Source organism: Cheilinus undulatus, linkage group 1, assembly GCF_018320785.1.
Source record: "Cheilinus undulatus linkage group 1, ASM1832078v1, whole genome shotgun sequence".
Lineage (NCBI taxonomy): Eukaryota > Metazoa > Chordata > Actinopteri > Labriformes > Labridae > Cheilinus > Cheilinus undulatus.
Window position 1 is genome coordinate 1,342,441 of NC_054865.1, and position 22,805 is coordinate 1,365,245.

At 36.7% G+C, this 22,805-nt stretch overlaps 1 protein-coding gene across 1 annotated transcript in view; it reads left to right on the forward strand.

Moving 5' to 3' along the window:
- LOC121521748 (CD82 antigen-like) overlaps positions 1-20,709 on the forward strand; it is a 61,455-nt gene extending 40,746 nt beyond the window's left edge. Inside the window, exons 4-9 of the mRNA XM_041809795.1 lie at positions 2,646-2,767; positions 3,448-3,522; positions 13,887-13,985; positions 15,721-15,894; positions 15,964-16,047; positions 18,711-20,709. Of these exons, the coding sequence (XP_041665729.1) occupies positions 2,646-2,767; positions 3,448-3,522; positions 13,887-13,985; positions 15,721-15,894; positions 15,964-16,047; positions 18,711-18,788 (632 nt within the window). The 3' untranslated portion in view covers positions 18,789-20,709. The remainder of the gene's footprint in view (positions 1-2,645; positions 2,768-3,447; positions 3,523-13,886; positions 13,986-15,720; positions 15,895-15,963; positions 16,048-18,710) is intronic.
- The last annotated feature ends 2,096 nt before the right edge of the window (positions 20,710-22,805 follow it).

Consider the following 22,805-nt stretch of genomic DNA (forward strand, 5'->3'; position numbering starts at 1 on the left):
GTGTGAGCATAAATGAGACGTGTTGAAGCTCAGTGGAACACTTTATAGTGAGAGTATTGGTGATGATCTGTGGAGGCTGAATCAGTGATGTGTTAGAGCAAAATCAGCTGACTGAACACACAGAGCTCCATTATCATCTCAGCAGATTAATCTGGTTTATTATCAGTCAGATCATCTGACCTGAGTATAAAACTGCCTGATAGGGTTGTCAAGATATCAAACTTTAAAGCTTCTACAACCCCAGTTCTAAAAAAGTTGGGACGCAGTGTAAGAAGTCACAGTTGTCAAATCTCATAAACCCATACTGTATTCACAATAGAACAGAAATAACACATCAAATGTTGAAACTGAGACATTTTATCATTTCAGGAAAATATTAGCTCATTTTGAATTTGATGGCAGTAACACTTCTCAAAAAAGCAGGGACGAGGCAACAAAAGGCTGGAAAAGTAAGTGGTATTAATGAAAAACAGATGGAGGAGCATTTTGACACTAAAAGATGGGCAGAGGTTCACCAATCTGTGAAAAACCAGGTGTAAAAATTGTTGAGCAATTTCAGAAAAATGTTCCTCAAAATAAAATAGTGAAGACTTTGAATCTCCTCCATCTACAGTCATAATATCACCAACAGATTCAGAGAATCTGGAGAAATCTCTGAGAGCAAGGGACAAGGCTGAAGGGGCCCTCAGGGGCCACTGCATTAAAAACAGGCATGATTCTGTAGTGAAATCACTGCATGGGCTCAGGAACATTCCAGAAATCATCGTCTATCAACACAGTTGGCCGTGCCATCCACCAATGACAGTTAAAGCTGGATCATGGAGAGAAGAAGCCATATGTGAACAGGATCCAGAAACACCACCGTCTTCTCTGGACCAAAGCTCATTTAACCCTTAGAGCTCACAGCTATTTTTTACCATCATGTCTCGTCTGGACTTTATGTCTTAAAAAGCTTATAAAACATCAACCCTGTGGTGCACAGTCAACCTCAATACATCTTTTTTTCAGGACAACCCAAGCTTTAGGAATATATCTAATACAGTAATGTCACTTCAGTTTTTAAAAAGTTAGAGGACTCTAAAGACAAAAGAAAAAAACTAATTGGAGTTTCAAACTCAAAGATTTTTATTGATAACACACAGTAAACATCAGTGACTAGCCCTTTTCTATGCATACACTTGTTCTCCATCTCTTGGGGACAAATAGGTGAAAGAGAAATATTCTGTTTCTAATGGTTTTCCAAATATCTACATATATACAAAAAACGTCCATGCATTTTTTGCAGTTAGATTCATTTGTGCCATTCCCAACGCAGTAGAGACGCAACTCGTTGACTACAACTCCCACAATGCATTGCGGTACACATCATGGCGATGCTCTGGGCAAAAAGCCGAAGTGATTGAAAATGGATTAGAAACAGATCAAAAGACGCTTATTATCAGATCTAACAATGTGGACTCAATCTGTAAAGACCCCGACAAGTCACCGAAGTTCTGGGCTCACTAGAACGGCGCCCTATAGAGCTACAGAGACACTGAAGGTAGCAAACGAACGACAGGAAAGTCAGCTTTCAGAAGAAAAAAGTAAGAGTAAGTGTCTATGACCTAAGGTTCAAAAGTTATCAACATTTTTATAAACTTTTCACTTCTTGTTATTTATGACAACACCATCCTCAGAGCTCAGAAAGTCAGCCAAGATCTGGGCTCACTAGAAAATGTTCTGTAAGAGCTACGAATGCATGGAGGACATCATCAGAGAGCTCAGATAAAAAACAAACAATTAACTGTCTACGACCTATGGTTCAAACATTATAAAGGGATGTGCCTGTGGCACGGATCCATGCCGCGTAAGCTCTAAGGCAGGAGTCAGCAACTAAGTTTGGCCTCGGGCCAAATTTTTTTCTGACCAACTCAATGGCGGGCAAAAATTACATCTTCATCAGGCAAAACCTGTCTTTCCTACTAACAAAAATACCTTTTTCTCATCTATACTATTATAGCTTGTACAAAAATGTAATTTAATAAAGTTTTTTATTTAAAATCAGTGAATTTGCTACAGGCTGTTATTATTTATTTATTTAATCTTTGAGCCAAGCTTGTTGCCTAACCCTTTGTTTTTTTTTCAATAAAAATTTTGCACTTTGTCACAGTAGCACACAGAGGGTGATTTTTCTTTTTTTCTCCTTTTTCTCAGAGCCCACATGTGCCAATTAAGTTCTGACCTCAAGCCAGTGTGCATCTGAAGTCAAGCAGATGCTGCTTTATTTTATTTTATCATATTTTGTCACGACTTCTGAATAAATGTTCTGAAATCTGTGTGGAATTGTTGTTTTTGTGATTGCAAATATATATATTAAACAGTTTTTTAATCAATGTCATCTGGTGGGCCAGGTATTATTGGTGGCGGGCCAGTTTTGGCCTGTGGGCCGCCAGTTGCCTACCACTGCTCTAAGGGTTAACATGGACTGAGGAAACATGGAAAACTGTTCTGTGGTCAGATGAATCACTCTTGATGATGTCTGACTTTAATGGCTCTGTGGTTCTTTTTCTGCAGCCGTCTTATTCTTTAATGTTCAACGGACTTAATTGAAGTTGTGTTGACGTGGTGCTTGCGTCTGATTGGTCCTCTGTCTCGTCTCCTCTCAGATAACTCCATGGCTGTAAAGGTGGCTTGTTACATCCTGATCGGAGTCGGAGCGTTCTCCATGCTCATGGGCTTCCTGGGCTGTTTGGGGGCCATTTATGAGATCCGCTGTCTGCTCGGCCTGGTGAGGACCACTGTGCTTTTTGTGAATATAATGGGCAACACCACAGTTAAATGTGGCCACCAACATTAGTCAGCAGCAGAATTACTACAAGAGGAGTTAATGTGACTGCTTGTCACTACTTTTATATTGAATTATCATATATGAGTGATATTTTCATGAGTTTAGCCCAGCAGTGCTGGTCCAATTAGCTGCCTGCTTTTCATCAGGCTGTAAGGATAATAAAAGAAAAATGATAAAAATGGTCAGGAAGTAGAGCTGTGGACTTTTATCCTTTCCTATAGAAACCTCTGGATAACATTGTCTTTTAGTATAGAATTTTAAAAAATCAATATGCAGTGCTTCAACAATGTAGTGCTCTGTAAGTCAGAGTAAATCAGTCTTCACTTGTCCACTGTAAATGGAGGTCCTGATTTTAATCTCAGAACTGGAAAAAAATTAAGATATTTCTAAAAGAATTTCAGTGGCCCCGGTCCTTATCTGCATGAGATTAATTACATTAACTTAACACATTTTGAGATTAATCACTCTTAAGAATTATAATCTCTGACAGCCTTTTTTGGATCACATGCATTTATAACCACTTTGGTCCTCAAAGATTTTTTCTCAGAGTGCTTTACTCCAGGTGTGTCCAGGTGTGATTCTCCTCTGTGAACACGTTTCTTCTCTGTTTTCTTCCTCAGTACTTCACCTGTCTCCTCCTCATCCTCATCGCTCAGATCGCAGCCGGCGCGCTCATCTACTTCCAGAAGGATGTGGTAAGTGATGTCACTTCCTCTTCCTCCCCTCACAGTGTGCAGCAGCAGAGGAGGATCATGGGAGTAGGGCCAATCACAGCTGTCTTATACAGGGATAGCACATAGAGACAGCCAGCCACATTCAGCTCACACCTACGGGCAATTTAGTCCAGAGATATACTTCTACTGTGTCATAATCTCCATAAACTGAGGATGTCAGAATGTTCTACACCCTTAAATCCAGACATGATCAAATCTGCGTGACTTTAATGATTAGTGGGATTAAGAACAAACAAACTTGTTGATCTTGGTCGGATGTTTTTATCCAGAAAGGAGAACACTTGATAGAATCAGAAACAGGGATGAGGGAGTCGGACAGAGATGTGCAGGAAAGGAGTCACAGGCTGGACTTGAGCTCAAGCCAGTGCACCTTCTGTGCCTTTTACAGTCAGATTTATTTTATTTATTTAACCCTTATTCATGGGAGAGAGGACCACAGCAGTACAGTTTCAACATCCAGTACACGTGAAGTACACCTGGGATGATAAATCAGTAAGGCGTTAGCAGTTAAAACAGGGACATTTAGAGAGTTTGGATTCAAAAGTTTTCACAGGAGTCTAAATAAGAGTCCAGGTTTTAAATTTAGTCTGCAGATTGTTCTGAGTAAAAGGGGCAGGGAACCCAAAAGCCTTCTTTCCAAACCCTTTCATGACTTTGGGAACAACAAACTGAACAACGTCAAACAAACACAGGTGGAGCCATCAGTCAGGACTCTGAGCTGAGGCGTTCATGTAAAGAACATCACCGTGATCAGGGACCGGTAAAAACAGGGGCTGTACTAGTCTCTCTTTGGCACAGAAGGAGAATCAGGACTAGTTTATGTTGTAAAAACCACGCTAGTAAACCTTCTGTTTTTAGAGACATCCCAAGATGCCCACTCACTTTCTCAGCACTATTTAGAGACATTTCTCTGACTGTTCTTTCTGCTTTTGTTGAAGAACACCGGTTTATCTCAATAAGTTGGACTAAATCAGAACCATCCTGGAGATTTGTAAAAGCATCGGTGCACAGCAGTAGATAACGGTATCATCAGCACAAAAGTGAAAAGACGCATCTGGAATATTCTATCCAAAGTATTTTATATTAAGAATAAATAAGGTTGGTCCCAACAATGGACCTTGAGGAACCCCCTTGTGGATCTGTAGGACCTCTGGTGTAAGACCGTCTAGCTTTACTACTGGGATCCACGGGGTCAAAGGCCGTAGAGAAATCTTTAAAGAGACAGACATGAAGACAGAGATAGTTCATTATCTAAAGCCTCTAAGACGGCCTTCATCGTTGTCATAGCAACAGTGTTGGCGCTGTGGTGTTTAACCAAGGACACACTCTACGCTGCACACACCTGTAAAAAACCACCAGACACTTTTCTAACTTAGGCAGTGAACAGGAGTTTAGCTGTGATGTTTGAGATTTAGAGGCATAAATAACCCAGTGGGGGATGTCTAGGAATTCTACATCTGTGAATCAGTCAGGTTTGATCTTAAATCAGATAAAATAATGATTCCATATTTGGCCTAAACATTTAAAGTGGATTTTCTTGTAATCAATAATCATATAACTGCCAGTGATTCTTACTGTAAACCATCTTTTTACTAATCAATAAGTGTGGTAGTGCTTGTTTTCTAACATCCTATATAAAAGATATTTTCTCTCCATTCTCTCATTTAGAGGAGTTAATATCCTTTATATTTTTATTAGGATATTCTCTCATTTAGAAGAGTCAATATCCTTTATATTTATTATTTTATTCTCTCATTTAGGGGAGTTAATGTCCTTTATATTTATTACTATATTCTCTGATTTAGAGGAGTCAATATCCTTTATATTTATTACTAAATTCTCTCATTTAGAGGAGTTAATATCCTTTATATTTATTACTATATTCATTCATTTAGAGGAGTTAATATCTTTTATATTAATTATTTTATTCTTTCATTTAGAGGAGTTAATATCTTTTATATCTATTATTTTATTCTCTCATTTAGAGGAGTTAATATCCTTTATATTTATTACTATATTCTCTCATTTAGAGGAGTTAATGTCCTTTATATTTATTATTTTTTTCTCTCATTTAGAGGAGTTAATATCCTTTATATTTATTACTATATTCATTCATTTAGAGGAGTTAATATCTTTTATATCTATTATTTTATTCTCTCATTTAGGGGAGTTAATATCCTTTATATTTTTATTAGGATACTCTTATTTAGAGGAGTTAATATCCTTTATATTTATTACTATATTCTCTCATTTAGAGGAGTTAATATCCTTTATATTTATTACTATATTCTCTCATTTAGAGGAGTTAATATCCTTTATATTTATTACTATATTCTCTCATTTAGAGGCGTTAATGTCCTTTATATTTATTACTATATTCTCTCATTTAGAGGAGTCAATATCCTTTATATTTATTACTATATTCTCTCATTTAGAGGAGTCAATATCCTTTATATTTATTACTATATTCTCTCATTTAGAGGAGTTAATATCCTTTATATTTATTACTATATTCTCTCATTTAGAGGCGTTAATATCCTTTATATTTATTACTATATTCTCTCATTTAGAGGAGTTAATATCCTTTATATTTATTACTATATTCTCTCATTTAGAGGAGTTAATATCCTTTATATTTATTACTATATTCTCTCATTTAGAGGAGTTAATATCCTTTATATTTATTACTATATTCTCTCATTTAGAGGAGTTAATATCCTTTATATTTATTACTATATTCTCTCATTTAGAGGAGTTAATATCCTTTATATTTATTACTATATTCTCTCATTTAGAGGAGTTAATATCCTTTATATTTATTACTATATTCTCTCATTTAGAGGCGTTAATGTCCTTTATATTTATTACTATATTCTCTCATTTAGAGGAGTCAATATCCTTTATATTTATTACTATATTCTCTCATTTAGAGGAGTTAATATCCTTTATATTTATTACTATATTCTCTCATTTAGAGGCGTTAATGTCCTTTATATTTATTACTATATTCTCTCATTTAGAGGAGTTAATATCCTTTATATTTATTACTATATTCTCTCATTTAGAGGAGTTAATATCCTTTATATTTATTACTATATTCTCTCATTTAGAGGAGTTAATATCCTTTATATTTATTACTATATTCTCTCATTTAGAGGAGTTAATATCCTTTATATTTATTACTATATTCTCTCATTTAGAGGAGTTAATATCCTTTATATTTATTACTATATTCTCTCATTTAGAGGAGTTAATATCCTTTATATTTATTACTATATTCTCTCATTTAGAGGCGTTAATGTCCTTTATATTTATTACTATATTCTCTCATTTAGAGGAGTCAATATCCTTTATATTTATTACTATATTCTCTCATTTAGAGGAGTTAATATCCTTTATATTTATTACTATATTCTCTCATTTAGAGGAGTTAATATCCTTTATATTTATTACTATATTCTCTCATTTAGAGGAGTTAATATCCTTTATATTTATTACTATATTCTCTCATTTAGAGGAGTTAATGTCCTTTATATTTATTACTATATTCTCTCATTTAGAGGAGTTAATATCCTTTATATTTATTACTATATTCTCTCATTTAGAGGAGTCAATATCCTTTATATTTATTACTATATTCTCTCATTTAGAGGAGTTAATATCCTTTATATTTATTACTATATTCTCTCATTTAGAGGAGTTAATATCCTTTATATTTATTACTATATTCTCTCATTTAGAGGAGTTAATATCCTTTATATTTATTACTATATTCTCTCATTTAGAGGAGTTAATATCCTTTATATTTATTACTATATTCTCTCATTTAGAGGAGTTAATGTCCTTTATATTTATTACTATATTCTCTCATTTAGAGGAGTTAATATCCTTTATATTTATTACTATATTCTCTCATTTAGAGGAGTTAATATCCTTTATATTTATTACTATATTCTCTCATTTAGAGGAGTTAATATCCTTTATATTTATTACTATATTCTCTCATTTAGAGGAGTTAATATCCTTTATATTTATTACTATATTCTCTCATTTAGAGGAGTTAATATCCTTTATATTTATTACTATATTCTCTCATTTAGAGGAGTTAATATCCTTTATATTTATTACTATATTCTCTCATTTAGAGGAGTTAATGTCCTTTATATTTATTACTATATTCTCTCATTTAGAGGAGTTAATATCCTTTATATTTATTACTATATTCTCTCATTTAGAGGAGTCAATATCCTTTATTTTTATTACTATATTCTCTCATTTAGAGGAGTCAATATCCTTTATATTTATTACTATATTCTCTCATTTAGAGGAGTTAATGTCCTTTATATTTATTACTATATTCTCTCATTTAGAGGAGTTAATATCCTTTATATTTATTACTATATTCTCTCATTTAGAGGAGTTAATATCCTTTATATTTATTACTATATTCTCTCATTTAGAGGAGTTAATATCCTTTATATTTATTACTATATTCTCTCATTTAGAGGAGTTAATATCCTTTATATTTATTACTATATTCTCTCATTTAGAGGAGTTAATGTCCTTTATATTTATTACTATATTCTCTCATTTAGAGGAGTTAATGTCCTTTATATTTATTACTATATTCTCTCATTTAGAGGAGTTAATATCCTTTATATTTATTACTATATTCTCTCATTTAGAGGAGTTAATATCCTTTATATTTATTACTATATTCTCTCATTTAGAGGAGTTAATATCCTTTATATTTATTACTATATTCTCTCATTTAGAGGAGTTAATATCCTTTATATTTATTACTATATTCTCTCATTTAGAGGAGTTAATGTCCTTTATATTTATTACTATATTCTCTCATTTAGAGGAGTCAATATCCTTTATATTTATTACTATATTCTCTCATTTAGAGGAGTCAATATCCTTTATATTTATTACTATATTCTCTCATTTAGAGGAGTTAATATCCTTTATATTTATTACTATATTCTCTCATTTAGAGGAGTTAATATCCTTTATATTTATTACTATATTCTCTCATTTAGAGGAGTTAATATCCTTTATATTTATTACTATATTCTCTCATTTAGAGGAGTTAATATCCTTTATATTTATTACTATATTCTCTCATTTAGAGGAGTTAATATCCTTTATATTTATTACTATATTCTCTCATTTAGAGGAGTTAATGTCCTTTATATTTATTACTATATTCTCTCATTTAGAGGAGTTAATGTCCTTTATATTTATTACTATATTCTCTCATTTAGAGGAGTTAATGTCCTTTATATTTATTACTATATTCTCTCATTTAGAGGAGTTAATATCCTTTATATTTATTACTATATTCTCTCATTTAGAGGAGTTAATATCCTTTATATTTATTACTATATTCTCTCATTTAGAGGAGTTAATATCCTTTATATTTATTACTATATTCTCTCATTTAGAGGAGTCAATATCCTTTATATTTTTATTAGGATATTCTCTCATTTAGAAGAGTCAATATCCTTTATATTTATTATTTTATTCTCTCATTTAGGGGAGTTAATGTCCTTTATATTTATTACTATATTCTCTGATTTAGAGGAGTCAATATCCTTTATATTTATTACTAAATTCTCTCATTTAGAGGAGTTAATATCCTTTATATTTATTACTATATTCTCTCATTTAGAGGAGTTAATATCCTTTATATTTATTACTATATTCATTCATTTAGAGGAGTTAATATCTTTTATATTAATTATTTTATTCTTTCATTTAGAGGAGTTAATATCTTTTATATCTATTATTTTATTCTCTCATTTAGAGGAGTTAATATCCTTTATATTTATTACTATATTCTCTCATTTAGAGGAGTTAATGTCCTTGATATTTATTACTATATTCTCTCATTTAGAGGAGTTAATGTCCTTTATATTTATTATTTTTTTCTCTCATTTAGAGGAGTTAATATCCTTTATATTTATTACTATATTCATTCATTTAGAGGAGTTAATATCTTTTATATCTATTATTTTATTCTCTCATTTAGGGGAGTTAATATCCTTTATATTTTTATTAGGATACTCTTATTTAGAGGAGTTAATATCCTTTATATTTATTACTATATTCTCTCATTTAGAGGCGTTAATGTCCTTTATATTTATTACTATATTCTCTCATTTAGAGGAGTTAATATCCTTTATATTTATTACTATATTCTCTCATTTAGAGGAGTTAATATCCTTTATATTTATTACTATATTCTCTCATTTAGAGGCGTTAATGTCCTTTATATTTATTACTATATTCTCTCATTTAGAGGAGTTAATATCCTTTATATTTATTACTATATTCTCTCATTTAGAGGAGTCAATATCCTTTATATTTATTACTATATTCTCTCATTTAGAGGAGTTAATATCCTTTATATTTATTACTATATTCTCTCATTTAGAGGAGTTAATATCCTTTATATTTATTACTATATTCTCTCATTTAGAGGCGTTAATGTCCTTTATATTTATTACTATATTCTCTCATTTAGAGGAGTTAATGTCCTTTATATTTATTACTATATTCTCTCATTTAGAGGAGTTAATGTCCTTTATATTTATTATTTTTTTCTCTCATTTAGAGGAGTTAATATCCTTTATATTTATTACTATATTCTCTCATTTAGAGGAGTTAATATCCTTTATATTTATTACTATATTCTCTCATTTAGAGGAGTTAATATCCTTTATATTTATTACTATATTCTCTCATTTAGAGGAGTCAATATCCTTTATATTTATTACTATATTCTCTCATTTAGAGGAGTTAATATCCTTTATATTTATTACTATATTCTCTCATTTAGAGGAGTTAATATCCTTTATATTTATTACTATATTCTCTCATTTAGAGGAGTTAATATCCTTTATATTTATTACTATATTCTCTCATTTAGAGGAGTCAATATCCTTTATATTTATTACTATATTCTCTCATTTAGAGGCGTTAATGTCCTTTATATTTATTACTATATTCTCTCATTTAGAGGAGTTAATATCCTTTATATTTATTACTATATTCTCTCATTTAGAGGAGTTAATATCCTTTATATTTATTACTATATTCTCTCATTTAGAGGAGTTAATATCCTTTATATTTATTACTATATTCTCTCATTTAGAGGAGTTAATATCCTTTATATTTATTACTATATTCTCTCATTTAGAGGAGTTAATATCCTTTATATTTATTACTATATTCTCTCATTTAGAGGAGTCAATATCCTTTATATTTATTACTATATTCTCTCATTTAGAGGAGTCAATATCCTTTATATTTATTACTATATTCTCTCATTTAGAGGCGTTAATATCCTTTATATTTATTACTATATTCTCTCATTTAGAGGAGTTAATATCCTTTATATTTATTACTATATTCTCTCATTTAGAGGAGTTAATATCCTTTATATTTATTACTATATTCTCTCATTTAGAGGAGTTAATATCCTTTATATTTATTACTATATTCTCTCATTTAGAGGAGTTAATATCCTTTATATTTATTACTATATTCTCTCATTTAGAGGAGTTAATATCCTTTATATTTATTACTATATTCTCTCATTTAGAGGAGTCAATATCCTTTATATTTATTACTATATTCTCTCATTTAGAGGCGTTAATATCCTTTATATTTATTACTATATTCTCTCATTTAGAGGAGTCAATATCCTTTATATTTATTACTATATTCTCTCATTTAGAGGAGTTAATATCCTTTATATTTATTACTATATTCTCTCATTTAGAGGAGTTAATGTCCTTTATATTTATTACTATATTCTCTCATTTAGAGGCGTTAATGTCCTTTATATTTATTACTATATTCTCTCATTTAGAGGAGTTAATATCCTTTATATTTATTACTATATTCTCTCATTTAGAGGAGTTAATATCCTTTATATTTATTACTATATTCTCTCATTTAGAGGAGTTAATATCCTTTATATTTATTACTATATTCTCTCATTTAGAGGAGTTAATATCCTTTATATTTATTACTATATTCTCTCATTTAGAGGAGTTAATATCCTTTATATTTATTACTATATTCTCTCATTTAGAGGAGTCAATATCCTTTATATTTATTACTATATTCTCTCATTTAGAGGAGTCAATATCCTTTATATTTATTACTATATTCTCTCATTTAGAGGCGTTAATGTCCTTTATATTTATTACTATATTCTCTCATTTAGAGGAGTCAATATCCTTTATATTTATTACTATATTCTCTCATTTAGAGGCGTTAATATCCTTTATATTTATTACTATATTCTCTCATTTAGAGGAGTTAATATCCTTTATATTTATTACTATATTCTCTCATTTAGAGGAGTTAATATCCTTTATATTTATTACTATATTCTCTCATTTAGAGGAGTTAATATCCTTTATATTTATTACTATATTCTCTCATTTAGAGGAGTTAATATCCTTTATATTTATTACTATATTCTCTCATTTAGAGGAGTTAATATCCTTTATATTTATTACTATATTCTCTCATTTAGAGGAGTTAATGTCCTTGATATTTATTACTATATTCTCTCATTTAGAGGAGTTAATGTCCTTTATATTTATTACTATATTCTCTCATTTAGAGGAGTTAATGTCCTTTATATTTATTATTTTTTTCTCTCATTTAGAGGAGTTAATATCTCAGGAAACTTCATTTGTGGCCAGATACCAATATCCATAGCCTAGGAAACAGTTTGGATCTCCATCAAGTCCAAATATTTCCCATTTAGGCAGATATTAGTCCATTTTTCTCCCGTTTTCACCCGCTTCTCACCGCGCAGACCTCTGTGTTTGAAGCCCGGAGGTGAGCAGCTGACGTGACGTCAGTGCAGCCCCTATTGTTGTGTGTGTAGCTCCACCTTTTTGGTACAGATAGGTAAGATTGGTACCCCTACAGAAGGGTGCCAAAAAGTGGGATGGTACGGTTCGTTTTTTTGGGACCCTTTCCAACGTATGCTCTATGGAAATGCAAAAATATGCGTGCCGTACCGCACCGAACTGAGCCGGACCGCTTGGTGGAAATGACCTACAAGTCTCCTGTAGCACCAGGCTGCAGGAGCAGCAGACCTCAAACTCTTTTGACCCGTCTCAAGGCGGACTTTGGGAACAAATAGCAAAAGTAAATGCTGAGACTGAGTCACAGAGGAAGACTGTAGCTTCCAGAACTTTCACATCAATAAAATCACACAAGTATGATGGAAGCAGATTCAGTAAAGCCTCATAAATAAGGACATGACAGTGATTTATCCTATCAGCTCGATCATACAGAGTGCAATGATGAATTCAGGACTGAAGGTTTGTCATAAACACTGCGTGGTATCTGAAGATTTAAGGCTCTGAGAAGATGCATTGCCTGCATGTACAGAACATCACTGTAATCAGAGGCATAAACTTTGCAGTAAACAAAATTTCGTAAACAGCTTTAACTTCTTTACAAGGTGATCATTATGAAGCAGAATCATTGATCAAGAACCCAAGATATTTATGAGAGGACACAGACTCGGTCCCATCACTCTGAGATGTGAGGACATGAGGAAGGTTCAGCTCCTTCAGGATTCAGAACCTGTTTTAACAGAGTCCTTAAAAGGTTTCCTGTAAGTGACGGAGATCCTGACGCTATAGGAGCGGTAAATGACAGTGTCATCAGCATAGAAATGAACATTTGCATTGAGAACTTTATGAACGGTACTGTTGACATACAGTGTAAAGAACATTTAGAGGTAAATCTCTCAGCCTGCACATGCTGAGATCTGTCTGATAGTTTTCAAACCATCAGACCAACTCTTCTGAAGGGCGATACAGCGCAGCCTGTTTTAAAATGACATGATCAACAGTATCCAAGGCTTTCGACAGATCAATAAAAAGAGCTGCAGTGTTCCTGACTGTCCAAGAACTCAGTAAAATCACTGACTACCTTTAAAGCAGCTGTGGTAGTCCTGTGCTCTTTCCTAAAGCCTGACTGATAATCAGATAAAATATTATTGATGATTACTTTAGTTGGTCACTCACAAGAGATCTGAGTGTTTTAGCTGAGACGGACAGTTTGAAATGCCTGTAGTTGTTAGAACTGTAGGGTCTCCTCCTTTAACAGAGGGAGAACGTTTCTTTACAGGTTGGTAATCCTTCTTTGCCCCACTGTACAAGTCTGTAAACTGAGAAGGATTTAGTCTGACGCTACTGTGAATTTGAAGGCTCATCTGTGTTTTGGTCTTTCTGTTAATGTGGTCTTTGTGTTTTTAATGGTGGATGTGTGTCTTCCAGGTGCACGAGGAGATGTCAAAGATCATCACTAAGGTTCTGGATAATTATCCTGGGAACAACTCGACCACAGAACAGGCCTGGGACTTTATCCAGAGGAATGTGAGTCAAACCCTTCAACCCTAATGTGCAAAAGGACTAGATATCAGGAACAAAAAAAAAAAGATATGACACAGGAAACCTAATCAAACGACCTCCCTCTCCTTCTCTCTCTCTCTCTCTCTGGCCCTCCCTCTCTCCCTCTCTCTGGCCCTCTCTCTCACCCTCTCTCTCTCCCGCTCTCTGGCCCTCTCTCTCACCCTCTCTTTCTCCCTCTCTCTGGCCCTCTCGCTCTCCCTCTCTCTGGCCCTCTCGCTCTCCCTCTCTCTGGCCCTCTCTCACCCTCTCTCTGGCCCTCTCTCTCACCCTCTCTCTGGCCCTCTCTCTCTCCCTCTCTCTGGCCTTCTCTCTCTCTCTCACCCTCTCTTTCTCCCTCCCTCGCCCTCTCTCTCGCCCTCCCTCTTGCCCTCTCTCTTGCCCTCTCTTTGGCCCTCTCTTTGGCTCCCTCTCTTTCTCCCTCCCTCGCCCTCTCTCTCTCCCACTCTCTGACCCTCTCTTTCTCCTTCTCTCTCACCCTACCTCTCGCCCTCTCTCTGGCCGTCTCTCTCTCCCTCTCTCCGAGCCACTCTCTCTCCCTCTCTCTGGCCTTCTCTCTCTCTTACCCTCTCTTTCTCCCTCTCTCGCCCTCTCTTTGGCTCTCTCTCCCTCTCTTTGAGCCTCTCTCTCTCCCTCTCTCTCACCCTCTCTTTCTCCCTCTCTTGCCCTCTCTTTGGCTCTCTCTCTCCCTCTCTTTGAGCCTCTCTCTCTCCCTCTCTCTGGCCCTCTCTCTCTCCCTCTCTCTGACCCTCTCTTTCTCCCTTCCTCTTCCTCTCTCTCTCGCCCTCTCTCTCTCCCTCTCTCTTGCCCCCTCTCTCTCTCCCTCCTTCTTGCCCTCTCTCTGGCCCTCTCTCTCTCCCTCCCTCTCACCCTCTCTTTCTCTCTCTCTCGCCCTCTCTTTGGCCCTCTCTCTGACCCTCTCTCTCTCCCTCTCTCTGGCCTTCTCTCTCTCTCGCCCTCTCTTTTGCCTCCTCTCTCTCCCTCTCTCTGACCCTCTCTTTTTCCTTTTCTCTCTCCCTCCCTCTTGCCCTCTCTCTGGCCCTCTCTCTCCCTCTCTCTGACCCTCTCTTTCTCCTTCTCTCTTGCTCTCTCTCTTGTCCCCTCTCTCTCATCCTCTCTCTGGCCCTCTCTCTCCCTCTCTCTGATCCTCTCTTTCTCCTTCTCTCTCACCCTACCTCTTGCCCTCTCTCTATTCCTCTCTCCGACCCTCTCTCTCTCCCTCTCTCTGGCCTTCTCTCTCTCCCACCCTCTCTTTCTCCCTCTCTCGCCCTCTCTTTGGCTCTCTCTCTCCCTCTCTTTGAGCCTCTCTCTCTCCCTCTCTCTGACCCTCTCTTTCTCCTTCTCTCTGGCCTTCTCTCTCTCTCACCCTCTCTTTTTCCCTCTCTCGCCCTCTCTTTGGCCCTCTCTCTCCCTCTCTCTAACCCTCTCTCTCTCTCTCTCTCTCGGGCCTCTCTCTCTCGCCCTCTCTTCTGCTCCCTCTCTCGCCCTCTCTCTTTCCCTCTTTCCCTCTCTCTTGCCTCTCTCCCTCTCTCTTGCCCTCTCTCCCTCCCTCTCTCTGGCCTTCTCTCTCTCTCGCCCTCTCTTTTGCTCCCTCTCTCGCCCTCTCTTTCCCTCTATCCCTCTCTCATGCCTCTCTCTGGCCCTCTCTCTCCCTCTCTCTTGCCCTCTCTTTCCCCCTCTCTCTCGCCCTCTCTCGCCGTAGATGGAGTGCTGCGGTTGGAGCGGCCGGACAGACTGGGACGGTAACATGGTGATAGTGAACAGCTCTCAGCTTTTGTTTCCGTGTTCCTGTCAGAATATCTCTCTGTCTCCTGGAAACTTCTCTGACAGCGGTTTCTGTGAGGCTCAGACGCCCGACTGGCCTGTCTATGACACGGTAAACACTCGTTTTATCTGAGATTATGCTCTCCCCTGCTGGATTAACCTTTGTTATTATTGTGTGCAGGGCTGTGCTGAGAGCGTGGAGAGCTGGCTGCTCACAAACATCGGGGTCGTCCTCGGGATCTGCCTCGGAGTCGCTCTTATTGAGGTATGGTTGCACAGGCATTACCCTCTATATTTTTCATTTTCCTATGAAAGATTTCAGTAGATTTGCTGAATACAAACTCATGTTGGAGCTAAAACTGCATCCATGTGGCTGTAAAAATAAGAAATGAGTATTTTCCTTCATGTCTGAAGGCAAACCCCCCCTGTACTCTGAAATTACTGATGAGAACGAGGGCTGCTAGCAGCACTTACCAGACTGCGGAGCATGTCGGGGTGCGTCATAGCATTAGCTAGGTATTAGCTACCTGTATAGTGTCCTCCACACATACAGAGACGTCCTCCGAGGACTGTCTTTAACTCAAAAACAATGAGCATATTACACTGTGTATATGAGGCAGTACTGGCTGTCAACAGCAGGTGGCAGTATGACCAATCAAGATGCTATTATGCAGATTTGATCAGGCCGAGACTGGCATTCATCCTACACAATAAAAAAGATAAGACATACTGTATATGTAAGTGGTGTTACTGGCACCTCTCAGTAGGTGGCGCTAAAGCAAGCCCTTAAAGCCAACATGCTAGAATAAAAAGTTTTAAGGGGCAGACAGTGATCAGATATTTGAGATCTGAACTTCCTGTGTACTGATGAGACAAAGACATGTTCACCTTTTTGGGAACAAATAGCCAAAGTAAATGTTGAGACTGAGTCACAGAGGATGACTGGAGCTTCCAGAATTTTACATCAATAAAATCACAGAACAATGACAGAAGCAGATTCAGATGCTCTAGAGCCCTTCAAAAAACATTCATAAGCTTGTGCAGAGTGTGCCAATAAATGTTTTTTGCACACTGATAGCAGAAAACCAAGACACAGCTTCTTATAAGACAGTTAGAAATCTTCTTAAGGACTAAAGCTTAAGTTTCACTTTTATTTGCAGCGCACTGCATCAGGGAGCAGAGGGGGAGAGGGCACAAACAGCTGGAAGTCATAGAGCTGATTCCACCAGAAAACAGCTTTAGTAGATCACCAATACATTCTATATATTCACAATCTGCACCTAGGGGGTGCTGTGGTATCATTCACATGTCGTCAGGTTCAGTGTCAGACTGTGGTCTCCTGAGATTTTAGGAACACAGGACTGCTGTCTGGTTTATGTAAACACAGGTAGGATGCTGTGCTGACGGCTGAAGCTGGGCTCCTCTACAGCCATATTTCCTCACAGAGCCTTTAAATGGATTAGCATCAGACTTTAACCCTCTCTGCTTTTAATTCCAGAGGATTTTTAAAAACAGAGCAGAGAAGTTGAATTGAAGTTGATTGAATTTCCCTTTGGGGATAAATAAAGTTCTTGTATTGTATTGTAAGTTGAGGAGAGGAAGAAGAAGCTCTCCTGTCTTCTTCTAAGTTTTTGCTGCACGTAGCTTTGCTTCATGTGTGTTTGGTTTTGTCTGCTGTTTCACTGGTTCTCAGTGATTAGTCTGGAGCACTACCGCCACCTGGAGCGGGTTGGGCTAGTGTGTGGAGGCCTTGGCCATTTTCGAATTCACCTACTATACTAGCAGTGCGTACTGATTTGCCCAAAATATAGTATGCAGTATGCGAACAAATGCAAAAGTTGCAGTATGCCAAAAATACCCAGATGACATACTGATTTGGGAAAATTTCGCAGTATGCATTGGACCAGTCTGCTTCGCCTACTGTTACCCACAATGCAAAGCGACAGATCAGAGTTCGTAATGGTGGAGAGCGACAAAACTTTCACTGGAGCAGCTGATGGTTACAAAAAGTGCCATTACCTTTTATCTTTACCTTTTTAACATGTACTATAGTAAGTTGTATGAGTTGTAATATGGTCGCTGTTGTTTTGGTTTTGCCGTTACGGCTCATAACAGCCGGAAAGGTGCTGTCTAGTGTGTCCTTTCACTGCACTATGCATGCTAAGCTAGAAACAACGGCTATAAAAATCCAGAAAAATCAAATAAAAACACTTCCCAGATTTTGTCTGTACGTAAATGGATGGAAAACTCTGTAGCGTCGTTTAATATTGACCAGGGTATGACGTACATCTGTATACCAGATACCAGCTAAACCGGGCCAAGCATACTACACAATAACGTCCGACTGGCAGTCATACTGCATGCTGCTGTCGTATGCAGTACACAATGCGCAATACATACTGCATACTGCAGTTGGCAGGAGTACGCCGTAGGCCAATTGGAAAACGGCCCTTGTTTCTCTGTTCAGATGTGTTTGTCATGTGACTTCCTGCACCAACCTTGATGGCTCAGGCTGAATACAGATAGTTACATCCTAACTACACAGTAAACCAGCCTTTTGTTTTTGAAGGAGTGCTGTTTTAGCTGTAAAGACTCCTTCATTCAAAAGAAGGTGGAAACAGTGGAGGTGTGGGCGTCTGTACTTGTTTTATGTTTTTACTTAGCGCCCCTAGTGGTGAGGTTTGAAAGTTATGTTAATAAAAAGTATGAAATGTTAAAGAAATTACTAATATTCAAAGAAATTGTTTGTGGTTGTGAATTTTTTCAAAATGGTTTGATTTTCATGAATTTATAAAAGATAAGATATTCCTTCATTAGTCCCACAAGGGGAAATTCCAAAGAAAGAAAGTGAAAAATCTCTTAAAGATGAAACCTGTTCCAGATAAATACAGAGATGATGAGTTGTGTGCTTGTGTGTTTGTTTTCCAGCTGCTGGGGATGATCCTGTCTCTGTGTCTGTGCAGAAACATCCACACAGAGGACTACACCAAAGTGCCAAAGTACTGAAGCTTCCAGGAGACACTTTGACCATGAAAAACAAGAGGGAAATAGTTGAAATAATGTTTTTTACCCATCCTGTATTTAGTGAAGCTTTTTGTCCAAATGTAAAATAATGTTTGCTTTGAATTTTATTAGATTTTCTCTTTCTGAGGTACTTCTTCCATCACCCTTTAGGGGTTATTTACTCCTCACATGAAATGCCTGATTTGGATATTCAGATACCAGGGGCCTCTACTTTTGTCCGCATCTATAAATCTTCACCCTGGGTGAAGGTGAACAACAGGAGTGTTTTTTAAATATTGTTAATGTGTAGGAAAGGCCAAAACACGGATAAAACCCATCTGGAGACACAAATACCCATCTGAGCGTGGACTAGGCCTCAGCCTTACCCTGGTTTATCTAGGCCCTTAGAATCTGGTGGTCAGAATGAATAAGGGTGAATTAGCCATGAGCTAAGAGGCTAGCAGTGCCTCTTTAACAGCTTTTCTCCCTCATGTTGTTACAAACTTTCTTTTATGGGATAGACTATATGTTTATAAACTGTTAAGCTAATAAATCATGTGGGGTACTTGGGCCTAGACTAACCTGCATGCAAAAGGCAAGGATGGAATGTCTTATAAGCTAAAAAGGATGACATCATCTTTTTAGAGACTATTGTAGGCTTTAGAGGATGGCATCATGAAAGGCAGAGGATGGAATTTTGGTGAAGCTGGGGATGTTGGGGCCTTTTTTGGCAACTTATGGAGAGTTTTCCACAAGTTGCCAACAAAGGACAGTCAGCATGAGGGAAAGATAGTTGGTATTTATGTTCTAATGTGCCGGAGAGTCTGCTGAGGATCACATCTGTTGACAGGGCGGTCTTGATTGCGTGCTGCTACGTGTTGCATCTTCATAGCCAATCCAGTCCAGATGAGGACATCCCAGACCACCTCCGTACGCCGCTTGAGCCTTTAGATATCAAACCGTTTTCAGAACACTCTGAGGTCTGAGGTCGTCACTTGGTATCTGAACGCCTGAATGTTAATGTGATATGTAAACGCCCCCTGATCGTCAGCCCAGTTTCTTTGGAGCACTTTAGAGCTGAAAATGTTTAGAAGAGGAAGATGTTTGAGAAGTGATAGAGAGGAAATGTTAAAGACCACTGGATTCCTCTGAGCCTCATCGCTTCATTGTTTGAAGTTTCCCTTAAAAATCTGACCTGGAATCGTCTTTAATGACAGAAACTGAGCTGAAAACTGGAAAAACTCCTCCAGAATAATGTTTTTTATTTTTATACACCAGCGTTTGAGTTGTTGTGAAATGTTTTTAGTACTTTGTAAATAATTTTAGTCATTCTTTGTGTGAATTTAAACCGAAGCGTACTGCCAGTGTTTCCTCGAGCAGCTGGTCTCTCCTTTTTAAACGTCTTTTTCACATTTTTTTCATGTCGTCTTCACTTGAACATGTCCGGATTGTGTTCTGGAAATAATGGAAATAATAATAATGAGGTACTAAAGAGGAACATTTTGATGGTACTGTTCCACTCTTTGGTTTATAAGATTTAGTTTTTTACCCACTTTAACATGAACGGTGCAGTGCTTGAGGAGTGCATTCTTTATTTTAACCACTTAATGAGAAGAAAAGTGAATATTCTGGAGCAGGAATAATATTTTTCTTTGGGGGGGATCAATCTGGAAATGTGTTTATAGACAAAAAGATGAAATTGATTTTAACTTCGATTGAGGATGTTGTTTTTATAATGTACAAATCCACCGTCCTGTTGTTGCTCTTCTGTACAGTCTGTATGAAACTCTCTGTTAACCTTTAAAATATAACTTTACGTATTCTTCCTTTATAACTAGATGAATATCTGTTAAACAGCTGGATACGTCCATGTGTACTCACAACTTTCCATTTCTTTTATTTGACAATAAATTCATTACACTCCCTCTGTGTGTCTCTACATGCTCATAAAGTCTTAGTACCTGGGTTAGCGGTGCCACGGTCCGTCTTTGCCCAGCCTGATGGTTGGTGGTTCAATCCCCAGATGGTTAAAGGATAAACTGAGACCACATCGTCAGTGGTAAACACACAGACTACAACATTATAACTTTATCCTGAATTATCATGCAATAATGAATATAGAATAAAGCATTACAGCAGCAAATGGACAAAAGTATTTGGCCTCCTAACTGTTCCATCAATGGGGACTCCAGTGATCATGTTTTTCGTTTATGAGGTCAGGCTTACAATCTCTGCTCCAGTTCATCCCAAAGGTGCTGGATGGGGCTGAAGTCAGGACTCTGAACTCCTCAAACCAGGTCTTTCTAGTCCTTCTCTGGTCTCTGGGCCACAGTCATGCTGGAATCGAAAAAGGGCCTTCCCCAAACTGTTGTCATGTAGTTGGAAGCATAGCATTGTCCAGAATGTCTTGGTATGTTGGAGCATTAAGATTGGCGTTGGACTTGGGGATGTGAGGCGTACATGCAGTTGTTACCATGGAAACCCATTCATGAAGCTCCTGCTGCAGTTCAAGTTCAGAACTCTTCAGCTATGGAATTAGCAGAGACTTTTACCCATGATCCTTTGCAGTCATTGACCCCACTCTGTGATTTTTACCTGGTCTTCTGCTTCATGGCTGTTGTTCCTAAACTCTTCCACTTTCTAATATCACTGACAGCTGACTGTGGAATATCCAGCTATCTTATTGCAAAGGTGGCATCATCACAGAACTATGCTGGACGTCTCTGAGCTCTTCAGTAATCATTTTTTTTACCCACAATGCACTGCAATTTACAGTTAAACTGTGAAATAACAGAACAATAAGTTACTGTAAAATTTAACTGTATAAATTACATTAATTTGTTACAGTGCAAAAGGACGTACAGTATATTGCCAAAAGTATTCACTCACCCATCCAAATAATGTAAATCAGGTGTTCCAGTCACTTCCATGTCCACAGGTGTATAAAATCATCACCTAGGCATGCAGACTGTTTCTACAAACATTAGTGAAAGAATGGCTCGCTCTCAGGAGCTCAGTGAATTCCAGCGTGGTACTGTGATAGGATGCCACCTGTGCAACAAGTCCAGTGGGGAAATTTCCTGGCTCCTAAATATTCCACAGTCAACTGTCAGTGGTATTATAACAAGGTGGAAGTGATTGGGAATGACAGCGACTCAGCCACCAAGTGGTAGGACACATAAAATGATGGAGCGGGGTCAGCGGATGCTGAGGTCATAGTGCACAGAGGTCACCAACTTTCTGCAGAGTCAATGGCTACAGACCTCCAAGCTTCATGTGGCCTTCAGATTAGCTCAAGAACAGTGGTAGAGAGCTTCATGGAATGGGTTTCCATGGTAACAGCTGCATCCAAGCCATACATCACCAAGTGCAATGCAAAGCGTCGGATGCAGTGGTGTAAAGCACACCGCCACTGGACTCTAGAGCAGTGGAGAGACCTTCTCTCGAGTGACCAATCGCGCTTCTCCATCTGGCAATCTGATGGACCAGTCTCGGTTTGGTGGTTGCCAGGAGACTGCATTGTGCCAAGTGTAAAGTTCGGTGGAGGAGGGATTATGGTGTGGGCTTGTTTTTCAGGAGCTTGGCTTGGCCCCTTAGTTCCAGATAAAGGAATTCTGAATTGTGGTGATATCTAGTGATTATAAATGAATATTATCAATAACCCTCGAATAATATCAATAACAACAGGGCACCACCACTTATGTGGATTGGTTATTTAATAACCAATCAAAAAATTTATTTACTAATTGAACATTTTAATTGATACAATTTTTAATGATGAGTCAATCTCATACCTCAAGTTATGAGTCCTCGTGATGGTGACTTCACTTCTGGACGACGCCTGACGTCCTGAAGATGTATTGTTGAGTCACAGAAGCACAATGTGTGTATATATATCACGTGGCTAATATGAATATAATGTGAGTAAATAAACAGGAAATGACTTAATGTGATAATAAAGAAATGATGCTAACCTAGTTTGATTGAGAGTGGATGAATTGAAAATAAAGAAAAAGATAA